Below are 10511 nucleotides of genomic sequence, written 5' to 3'. Positions count from 1 at the left end.
GCTTAATTACTTGTCAATTAACTGAAAATAGTTATGGTTAATGCATAAGGTTCTTTAACAAGCTTAATTTAACAAAATTCACCAATAAACAATTAATCCTAACATAAATTAATCCATAGTTATAAACTCATCTACCCTAAACAGAAACTATAAAATTTAGCTCATAATTATAGTAGATGGCAATCCAAAAACGAAGTCTAACAATGCAACCATAATGTAATTCAAGAATAAAGTGAAAAGTAAACTTATGTTGCCTTGAATCTCCTTGGAATTGAAGATTAGGGTTTCTCTCACGATTTCCAGAGCTCCAGATGCCTTCTTGGTCATCAATTAATTCTCCCAAAAGTTCCAGAGCAGCCCAATTCGGAAATGTGACTTCTATTTATAGTTTTCAGAAAACAGGGTCTACTAGTCGAGTAGACAACCGACTCACTGAGTCCCCTCTGTAGAGTCCGTATACGGCAAGGCCTTTGTGTTTTGCTTCGCGATCATTCGTGGGCACTCGTCGAGTAGACGTCCAGACTCGCCGAGTCCTTCATGATTTGAGTCTTTTTCTTTAGATCTTCAATTTCCGAGCTTCCGATCGCATCTCCTACTTCCTTTTGCTTCCGAGCATATCTTTTGGACAAAAAATACAATTTAAGCATAATTAAGTACCTTTTGTCCATAAACTGCAATAAATTAGCCAATAAATAACAAAAATCTATACTAAATATATAGCTAAATATGCACATATCAAAATACCCCACACTTGACTTTTGCTTGCCCCCAAGCAAAACTGAATTTTAACATACTAATACCACACAAGACAATCCCAATACAACCCAACCATTATGCCAAGACCGCAACGCATGCATTTGTGTCTAAAGTGTTTCCTAAGGACCCCCCTTAATTCTAAATACTTACAATCCTCATAAACACTCGCCCACTTCTTTTGAACAATGCTCATTTTATGCATCCCTCCGAATCCATCCGTAGAAAACCTCCTAACCTCAAGGTATTTTTGGTTGAGCAACTCAAGCATACATAATCTAGACAATTGCAAATTTTTGATACCACTATAGAGCTTATTTGGAATTCTTCACTTCTTTGATAAATTGTCTTGATTTCTTGAACTCACCACCTTCTTTGATTTGATTTTTGGTATCTTCAACTTTTGAACTTCGGAATTTTGATCTTTTGATCTTCATACTTTGACTGCTCCCAAAATTCTTACAACTTTTCTTATAATTCTCTCTCTTTTTTTAACATGTATCTCACTTTTTTTCACTCAATACCTACATGCTTAAGAAGGGGCGCTCAACTTCAACCTTTATTGGTTAAGGTATTAGTCTTCCTGGATACATTTCTGGTACACGATGCTAAACATATTGCATCCCTCAAACTAAACGAGGTTGTGTTTTTGTCCCATGATTTCACTAGAATAAATGAGGCCACAAATTCACTAGAACGTATATTGGCTCAACTAAACATTTGGGTCTTCATGCAATCATCAAACATAACACTAGCATGGAATCCTAATTGTTTTTACCAAAATTTTCTAAATTAATCCTAGTAATTTTTTAATGCAAAAATTTCAAAATTATACCTAAATTAGGATTCTAATGTAACTAATATAATCAACCCCCTACCCCACACTTAATTTATGCAATGTCCCCATTGCATATTATGCATGATAAAGAGAACAACAAAGTAAAGAGGGAATTGGAACAAACTCCCCTGGGATAGTAATCGCGAGGTCGATATTTCTTCATCAAAAGCTCCATCTTCAATTGACTTTAGGCATGGGAACAGCTCATCCATGCCTTGGGTGCCAAATCTTGTGTGGTACGGCTCCAAATATGCAGGAAAATAATCTCGAAAATCTTCAGGAATTAATCTTCAAAGAATATGAGTAAGGACCATATAAAATATGGTTAAAATATAAGCCTTGGGAATGGAATTTTGAGTGACTCGTCGAGTAAATATGACTACTCGGCGAGTAGAAGTGTTTCTAGAAAAGTCGCAGATTTGCAAAGGGATTCGTCGAGTCCATGATATGCACTCGGCGAGTACAACGCTGATTGGAAAATTTTTGCCTTCTGCTCCAGTCCGCTTTTGGTGTATTGAAGTAACATCAAAATGACACCTATACTCATTTTTCTTTAATATTTAGACACTCTTTAGCCATCTATATAACTGGACTCGATACTCGAACTCAAGACTCTATTTCCACGCTTGCCTAGACTCGATTCTTCCCACTACTCTTTCACTCTCTAGAACCTTTGCATGCATACCCTTTTTCAAATTATGAAAAGAACCAAAGCAATCACAAGTAATAAAAAGGAAAAACAATCAAAATCCTACTTAAAAGTTCAAACAAACCAACCAAAAACAAGCAAACAAATAAAAATTGTTTTAACACAACCAAACAAATAAAAATGATAGATCTCAATCCTCATCTTCTTCCTCATTTCCTCCCGCTCCGCTACTGCCGGCTTGATTCCTTCTTAGATTTTCCCGCTCTTCCCAACTTGAAATATAAGGGTAGCCGGGTCCGGGCCTTGGTGCAATGTTCATTTGTTCAAACAAATAAACAAATGACTCATTGTGGTAGTTCATACTTCGCCCAAGATCATCTTCATATCGTCTCATCTCCATATTATACCAATCCATTGGTAGCTCCTCTTCCATCGGAATGACCGGTGGGTCTTCTCGGACATGCTCTCTTCTTTGCCTCACTCTTCTTCCCAGCTCATCTCCATATTATACTAATGTGTCCCCCACCATAATCATCAATGATCCTTTCCCTCCTGAATAATGTGGTGCTAAAAGGAGGAGAAGGAATCATTGTCAACATTCTTGCCTCCCTTTGGTCCAGGATCCCATATGTCTTAGCCAGCATAGTAACAAACATGCCACCATTGATTTTGGACGTAATTCATTCCTTGACCGCTCCCTCCGCCAAGTATTTTTCCATACAATACGACAAATTGCAAAAAACATCAGGAGCAATGATGCTCCACATGTAGAAAATGTCGAGAGTGGGGACCTTATCATCGTCCTTTTGCATGTTAATGGTGCTAGCGATAAGACAATGGATCAAGCGATGGATGGGGGAATGGACGCTCCCCTCTTGAGTAGAAGAAGGAATGTAGACCCAGTTAGCAATTGGGTTCCACCAAGTAGATGCAATCACCTCTTCAGGAAAGTCCTTGTAGCAGTGCTCCAGGAATGTCTCAAAATTTTCAAACATGATCACATTTTGATCATTAATTCCTAGCCTCCAGGCAAGTTCCGCTATGCTACATTGGCGCGGCTCCCCTCCAAGACAAAAAGTGATAGTGCCTGGATTATAATACTCATTTCCACCTCGGAAGGAGATGGTAGCAAAGAATTCCCAGCATAGTTTCTGGTAAACATGTTCCTGAATCTTGAACAATCGACTCCAGCCGTCACAAATTATGGTCACCCCATCATGTACAAAAAGACTTGACCAAATAAGGAGTCAATTCCTCCTCCAATCCGGTTTGACCCATCCAATGCCAGTCTATCTGGTTGGGCACATATATCTCCTTTCATTTTAGTGTTTCCAGCCTGTTTTTCTTACGGGCGAGTGAAGATTTGGAAGTTATTTGTGGAAAATTCAGCCATGGGATGTCCCCATAACCGCCTCCTCTCGAGCTTTTTCCACGCCTAGACATGCTTTCTGCAAAAAAAGATGAAGAATAGCACAAACAAAACACAGAGAAATTAAAAATGTCAAAAAAAACTAGGCATCTGTAACATGGACTCGCTGAGTAGATAGTCCTACTCGGCGAGTAGTATGAACTGTGCGAGTCCACTTCCGATTCGGACGAAATCAACCATCCAAACACACAAATTAGTCCAGGGGTTTGTCTCGGTATGTCTATTAAGCATAGATTTACAAGAAATTCTGTCTAAAACTACCTAATTTGTCCGAAAAATCAAAACCCTAGGATTCAAGTAAACCCCAAAATTAGGATTTTCAAAAATTACAGCCACAAATATACCCAAGACATGAACTTTGACAAGATTAAGTAGAAAAAACGTTACCGTTTTGGTTGAATATGCAAGAAATTGAAGAAATTGAAGATGAAGACTTGAGACAAGAAATGCTCGTCGAGCGGCTGGTGGCTGCGTATGCAATTGTGTTTTACCAATGAGGGTTAAAACCCCTTATTTACAGAATGTAAATTAATTTTTTTTTTGGGGTAAATATGTGGACTTGCTGAGTAGATAGTCCTACTTGCCGAGTAGATACGCGGATCCGCATTTTCTCGGGAATTTCCAAATGGGCTCGTCGAGTAGATACATAGACTCCACGATTTTTTCGTTCTGTTTGATAAAAAATTGAGTTTTTAAATTTTATGCCACCAACCCCACACTTGAACATTGTTTGCCCTCAAGCAATCATTCTAATCACGAAAGCGCTTCTTTTTAAGGAGTCGTTAGCTGGACTCCTTCCCGCTTTACGTTTCTGTAATTTCTTCCAAATGCAGCCCTTCTTCAAGTCCTTCTTCTTTTGGGATTTCTTCTTCATATGTCTTCACCCTATGCCCATTTACCTTGAAAGGGGTTCCATCTCTTGATATAATCCCAATAGCTCCATGTGGAAAAACTTGTTTTACCACAAAAGGACCATCCCATCGTGTCTTCAGCTTGCCCGGAAAAAGCTTTAACCTCGAATTAAAGAGTAACACCTTTTGTCCTTCATGAAAGTCCTTATTACCCTTTAGTCTTTTGTCATGCCAATTCTTGGTCTTCTCTTTGTATATCAAGGAATTATTGTAGGCCTCATTTCTAAGCTCTTCAAGGGCATTCATTTGCATCAACCGGTTGGTACGAAGTTGTCCAATAAGCTTTATGCTCAATAAGCTTTATGCTCAATAAGCTTTATGCTCAATAAGCTCTTCAAAATTACACATCTTTAAAGCCCAATAAGCTTTATGCTCTATTTCAACCGACAAATGACAATTCTTTCCATAAAGTAGACTATATGGTGTAGTACCAATAGCTGTTTTGAAAGCTGTTCGAAAGGCCCAAAGTGCATCCTCAAGTTTATCCGACCATTCCTTTCGATTTCCTCCAACCGTTCTCTCCAAAATCCTTTTTAATGCCCGATTTGTCACTTCAGTTTGCCCACTTGTTTGTGCATGATAAGATGTGGAAAACCTATGATGTACCCCATATCTTTTCAACACTTTGGCTAATTGATCATTTTCAAAGTGAGTGCCCCGATCACTAATAAGAGCTTTAGGAACTCCAAATCTTGAGAATAGCTTTTTTTTAAAATCTCACCACCACCCGAGCATCATTAGTAGGTAATGCTTGTGCCTCCGCCCACTTGGATACGCAGTCGACCGCCGCCAAGATATATTTATTCCCTTTTGACATTGGGAAAGGTCCCATAAAGTCAATCCCACAAACATCAAATATTTCACAAACTTGAATATTATGTTGGAGCATCTCATTTCGGTATGTTATGTTCCCCGCTCTCTGGCATGAATCACATTGCTTGACATATTGAGCAGCATCTTTAAAAATTGTCGGCCAATAAAACCGAAGATCAAAAATCTTTTTAGCCGTGTGATGTGCTCCATGTTGTCCCCCAGCGGGCCCGCTATGGCAGTGTTGCAAGATTTCCTGACTTTCTTTCCCAAATACACATCTCCTTATCATTCCGTCTGCGCAGCTTCGGAAAAGGTATGACTCGTCCCATAAGTAGTACTTGATTTCTGAAAAGAATTTCTTCTTTTGTTGGTGAGTCAAATCTTTTGGAATATATTCAGTAGCTAGGTAATTAGCTATATCCGCAAACCATGGCACCTCTCATGCTATTACTAAAAGATACTCATTGGGAAAATCATCTCCAATCTTGTTTTCTTTCAACTCCTCCAAATGCGGGTTTTCTAATCTTGACAAATGGTCGGCAACTACATTTTCCATTCCTTTTTTATCGCGTATTTCAATGTCAAAATCTTGTAAAAGTAAAACCCAACGTATCCATCTCGGTTTTGCATCCTGTTTACCAAATAGATACTTAAAATCGGAATGGTCGGTAAAGACAATAGTCTTGGACAAGACTAAATATGGCCGGAACTTGTCAAAAGCATATACCACCGCTAGCAACTCCTTCTCGGTAGTAGTGTAGTTCTCTTGAGTTGGGTTCAAAGTTTTTCTTGCATAATAGATAGGTTGAAAATGTTTATCAATCCTTTGCCCTAAAACTGCTCCCACCGCATAATCACTAGCATCACACATTAGCTCGAAAGGAAGATTCCAATTTGGGGCTATCATGATAGGAGTAGTGGTCAATCTTTCCTTTAATAAATGAAATGCTTCATGACATTCTTTAGAGAAATCAAATGGGGCATCCTTCAAGAGTAGTTGAGTCAAAGGCCTTGTGATCTTTGAGAAGTCTTTAATGAAGCGACGATAAAATCCCGCATGGCCAAGAAAACTCCTCACCCCTTTTACATTTGTTGGAGGGGATAATTTGGCTATTGTGTCAACTTTTGCTCTATCCACTTCTATCCCTTTCTTTGAAACTTTATGGCCCAACACAATTCATTCTTTTACCATGAAGTGGCACTTTTCCCAATTAAGGACAAGGTTGGTCTTCTCACATCTAGCTAGCATCAGATCTAAATTAGATAAGCAATCTTCAAAGGATGACCCAAAAACCGAGAAGTCATCCATAAAGACCTCCATGAATTTCTCGATCATGTCATGAAAGATGGCCATCATGCACCTTTGGAATGTAGTCGGTGCATTGCATAATCCAAAAGGCATGTGCCTATATGCGAATGTTCCACTTGGGCACGTAAAAAGTGGTCTTCTCTTGATCTTGTGGATCGATTGGAATTTGAAAATACCCCGAAAAGCCATCGAGAAAACAATAATATAGATGACCGGAAAGCCTTTCTAGCATTTGATCGATAAATGGCAACGGGAAGTGATCCTTACATGTAACATCATTTAGTTTTATTTAGTCGATGCAAACACGCCACCCAGTTACTGTTCTTGTCGGAATTAACTCGTTGTCTTCATTAGTAACCACCATCATTCCTCCCTTATTTGGTACCACTTGCACCGGACTTACCCATGGGCTATCGGAGATCGAATAAATGATACCCGCGTCTAATAATTTAACCACCTCCTTTTTGACAACTTCTTGCATGTTTGGTTTAAGTCTTCTTTGGCGTTGAACTACAGGTTTGGCTCCTTCTTCTAAATTACTCTTATGGGAACAATAAGCTGGACTAATTCCCTTGATATCGGTGATTTTCCATGCTATGACACCTTGCCTCTTCCTTAGCACCTCCACAAGGCTTTCTTTTTCATGTTTGGCTAGATTAGCAGCTATAATTACTGGTTTTTGTTCCCCATCTTCAAGAAATGCATACTCCAAGTGATTAGGTAGAGCCTTTAGTTCAGATTTTGTGTTCAGAATGCTGAACACGTCGAGTCCAGTGAGGGGACTCGTCGAGCCCTAGGTGAAATTCGCGATTGATCGGGTTTCTTCGAATGGACTCGTCGAGTCGGTCGAGGCTACTCGGCGAGTCGGGTGTTCTGTACTTCTGATCAGATCATTATATTCAGCTTCCTCGAGCAATCTCTCTATTTCCAGCAGGTCTCTTTCCGCATCAAATTCTTCTTCAAGAATGACGGTGGACTTGTTTGGCTCATCTTCATTCCATTCCTCCATTAACTCTTCTAACATATCAATCGAGAATGTCGTTTCATCACTATTCCTTGCATACTTCGTGGCTTGATCAACCCCAAAAGTAACTGATTCTTCTCCCACTCGAAGAGTAAGTTTAGAATCTCGCATGTCGACTATAGCACTTGCGGTGTTTAGGAAAGGTCTTCCAAGTATGATCGGGACTTGAGGGTCTGCTTCCATATCTAATACTATGAAGTCAGCGGAGAACACTAACTTATCAACTTTAACCAATAGATCTTCGCATACTCCTCTTGGGAATGTAACCGTTTTATTTGCTAGGTGAATTGCCATTCGAATTGGCCTTGGCTCCGGAAGATCTAATTTCTTGAAGAATGAGTATGGCATGAGATTTACACTTGCCCCTGAATCAGCCAATGCATAAATGGTAGCTAAGTTTCCGAATTGACAGGGCAAGGTTAAGCTTCCCGGATCACCTTTCTTCTTAGGTAGTTTGTTTAACATGGCAGCTGAACAGTTCTCATTTAGGACCACTTTCTTCACCTCTTCCATCTTTTTTCTATTAGTTAGAAGCTCCTTGAGGAATTTGGCATATTTAGGCATTTGTGCAACCGCCTCTATGAATGGCATATTAATTTGAAGAGCTTTTATGTGTTCCAGAAACTTCTGGTAGTCAACATCATTCTTTTCTTGTCTAGCTCGAGCTAGAAATGGTAGTGGAGGCTGATATGGCTTAACATGAGGCTTGTTTTTCTGTTCAGGTGGGGGACTCGTCGAGTCTATAACTTCGACTCGGCGAGTCGGGTCGGGAATCCGTGATTCTTCATGTTCTGCTTCTTCCTCTTAAACCAGCTTAGGATCTTCTTGCTGAATGGGGGCCAGAGGACTTATAATCTTCCTACTCCTAGTTGTCACGATATTTATATGTGCACCTTTTGGGTTACTTTCGGTATTACTAGGAAGTCCACCCGGTCGTCTCTCGTTCACTTGTTGTGCAAGTTGGCCCAGCTGATTTTCTATGTTGAGAATAGATGCTTGTTGATTTCTAAGCAGAGCTTGTTGATCTTTCATCATAATTTGGTGTTCTCTCAACATATTTTGTTGATCTTTGATTGCAACATCGGTATGATTATGTCTTTTCTCGGACGCGGCCACGAATCTTGTAAGCATGTATTCTAAATCTGATTTCTTTTCATAGACCGGCTCCTCCTTTTGATAAAAGCCTCTATCTTTTTGCTTATATTTTTCTTCCCTTGTCTTTTTGTACTCATCATATGGTAGCCATTCTTTCTTGGGTTTTCGCCAATTGTCATCATACCTATCACCACTTGAATAGCACACTTGCACTTTCCAATTCCCGTTCTCATCAAGATCACAATCTTTAGTAAGGTGGGGCCCTCTACAATTTTCACATCCCACTCTAATGGCATGGATGGATTGGTTCATATTACTCATCCTTCGGTCCATGCTTTCCAATTTTGCCATCATTGCTGCCATGTCATCCGTAATAGAATGCACCGCCCCTCGAGTTAAGTTGTTTCTTATGGGTTTTGAGCATTCTAACACTTCCTAAGTGTACATGCAACCCTAATAATCTTGGATCTATGTTTGTCTAATTATCATGCAAAGTTGAATTCCAAGGTTATATTCCTATCTAGCATACATGGGGAACATTTTTAACTTGAATGAAAGATAGAATAACTTACCCTGTTGTTGATTATGATCCTTGAAACCTTGTGAGCCTAGCACCCCAAGTGTGATGCCTCAAATGCTTCACACAACACCAAATGCAAAGGAGTAAACTTTGAGAGAATCTTACACTTGCAAAATCGGCTCTAGCCCTCTTGTTTCTTAGTGTCACCGATTTTGGGGAGAACACCTTTGTTTATATAGTGTGTTGCATTAGGTAAACCCTAATGTAACATGACTCTTCATTTCATGATCCATGGGTTAACTCCATGGAGCATCCTATAGGTGGAAACCAACTTGATAATCCATGGAGCCTCTTAGCCTACTATATAAGATATGGAAGATTTACATAATCTACCCATATATTTAATTAGTTATCTTTTGATCACTTAATTAATTCTAAATTAATTCTTGATCAAATTAATTAAATAATATTATTAATATATTTGAACTTATAATATATTAATAAACCATAAGTGTTATTTCTCTCATTTTAGTTTATCCAATCGCATGGTGCCATGCAACCCAAATGGACCATGTCGGATCGGGTCAAGTACATACCAGAAATAGTTATGGACTTAGACACCTTATCCAACAGTTTCTTGGGTTGTGATATTCTATAGAGTGCTTAGAGAATTCTTCAATTAGAGCCTTTATCACTTGGGGTGGTTTCTTTGTGAGTGGTCCTTGCGAGTCAAGGAGTTGCCTGGTTGTCACATTTACTCCATCATAGAAAATGGAGACTTCTTGTTGGCTGTTTAGATCGTCATGTGGGCAATTTCTTAGTAAACCCTTGTACCTTTCCCATGCTTCATAAAGTGACTCTCTAGCTTGTTGTTCAAAATTGGCAATAGCTTTCTTCAATTTGGCTATCTTTGATGGAGGGAAAAATTGGTCTATAAATTCTTCTTTCATTTTAGTCCAAGTAGTGATGGATCCTGGAGGGAGTGATTTCAGCCAATCTTTCGCGGCTCCCTTGAATGTGACTGGTAGCATACGTAGCAAAACAGTGTCGCGAGCCACATTAGGGACATTGAAGTCTTCGGCTATGTCATTGACCTCGTCAAGATGCTTGTATGCGTCTTCATCATCATTCCCGTAGAATGGGATTTCCTTAAGTTGAGCAAGTATGTGG

At 39.3% G+C, this 10511-nt stretch overlaps 1 protein-coding gene and 1 non-coding gene across 2 annotated transcripts; one reads left to right on the top strand and one right to left on the bottom strand.

Annotated features, from left to right (window-relative positions):
• Positions 1-4472: 4472 nt before the first annotated feature.
• On the bottom strand, positions 4473-4826 carry LOC145127035 (uncharacterized). Its single transcript, XM_079062286.1, has one exon. The coding sequence runs from the start codon at positions 4824-4826 to the stop codon at positions 4473-4475; it is 354 nt and encodes a 117-aa protein (XP_078918412.1).
• A 5310-nt stretch (positions 4827-10136) lies between these two features.
• Positions 10137-10243, top strand: LOC145128036 (small nucleolar RNA R71). The gene has a single exon (XR_013716639.1). It is a non-coding gene; the product is annotated as a small nucleolar RNA R71 (small nucleolar RNA).
• The last annotated feature ends 268 nt before the right edge of the window (positions 10244-10511 follow it).

The sequence above is a fragment of the Lactuca virosa genome, chromosome 7 (assembly GCF_052849685.1).
Source record: "Lactuca virosa cultivar CGN04683 chromosome 7, Lactuca_virosa_CGN04683_v6, whole genome shotgun sequence".
In the NCBI taxonomy this organism is placed as follows: Eukaryota; Viridiplantae; Streptophyta; class Magnoliopsida; order Asterales; family Asteraceae; genus Lactuca; species Lactuca virosa.
This window is presented reverse-complemented; position numbering and strand designations above follow the sequence as displayed.

Excerpts from the sequence above, each read along its gene's own strand:
- LOC145127035 (XM_079062286.1), bottom strand. The coding sequence starts at position 4,826 with ATGAATGCCCTTGAAGAGCTTAGAAATGAGGCCTACAATAATTCCTTG.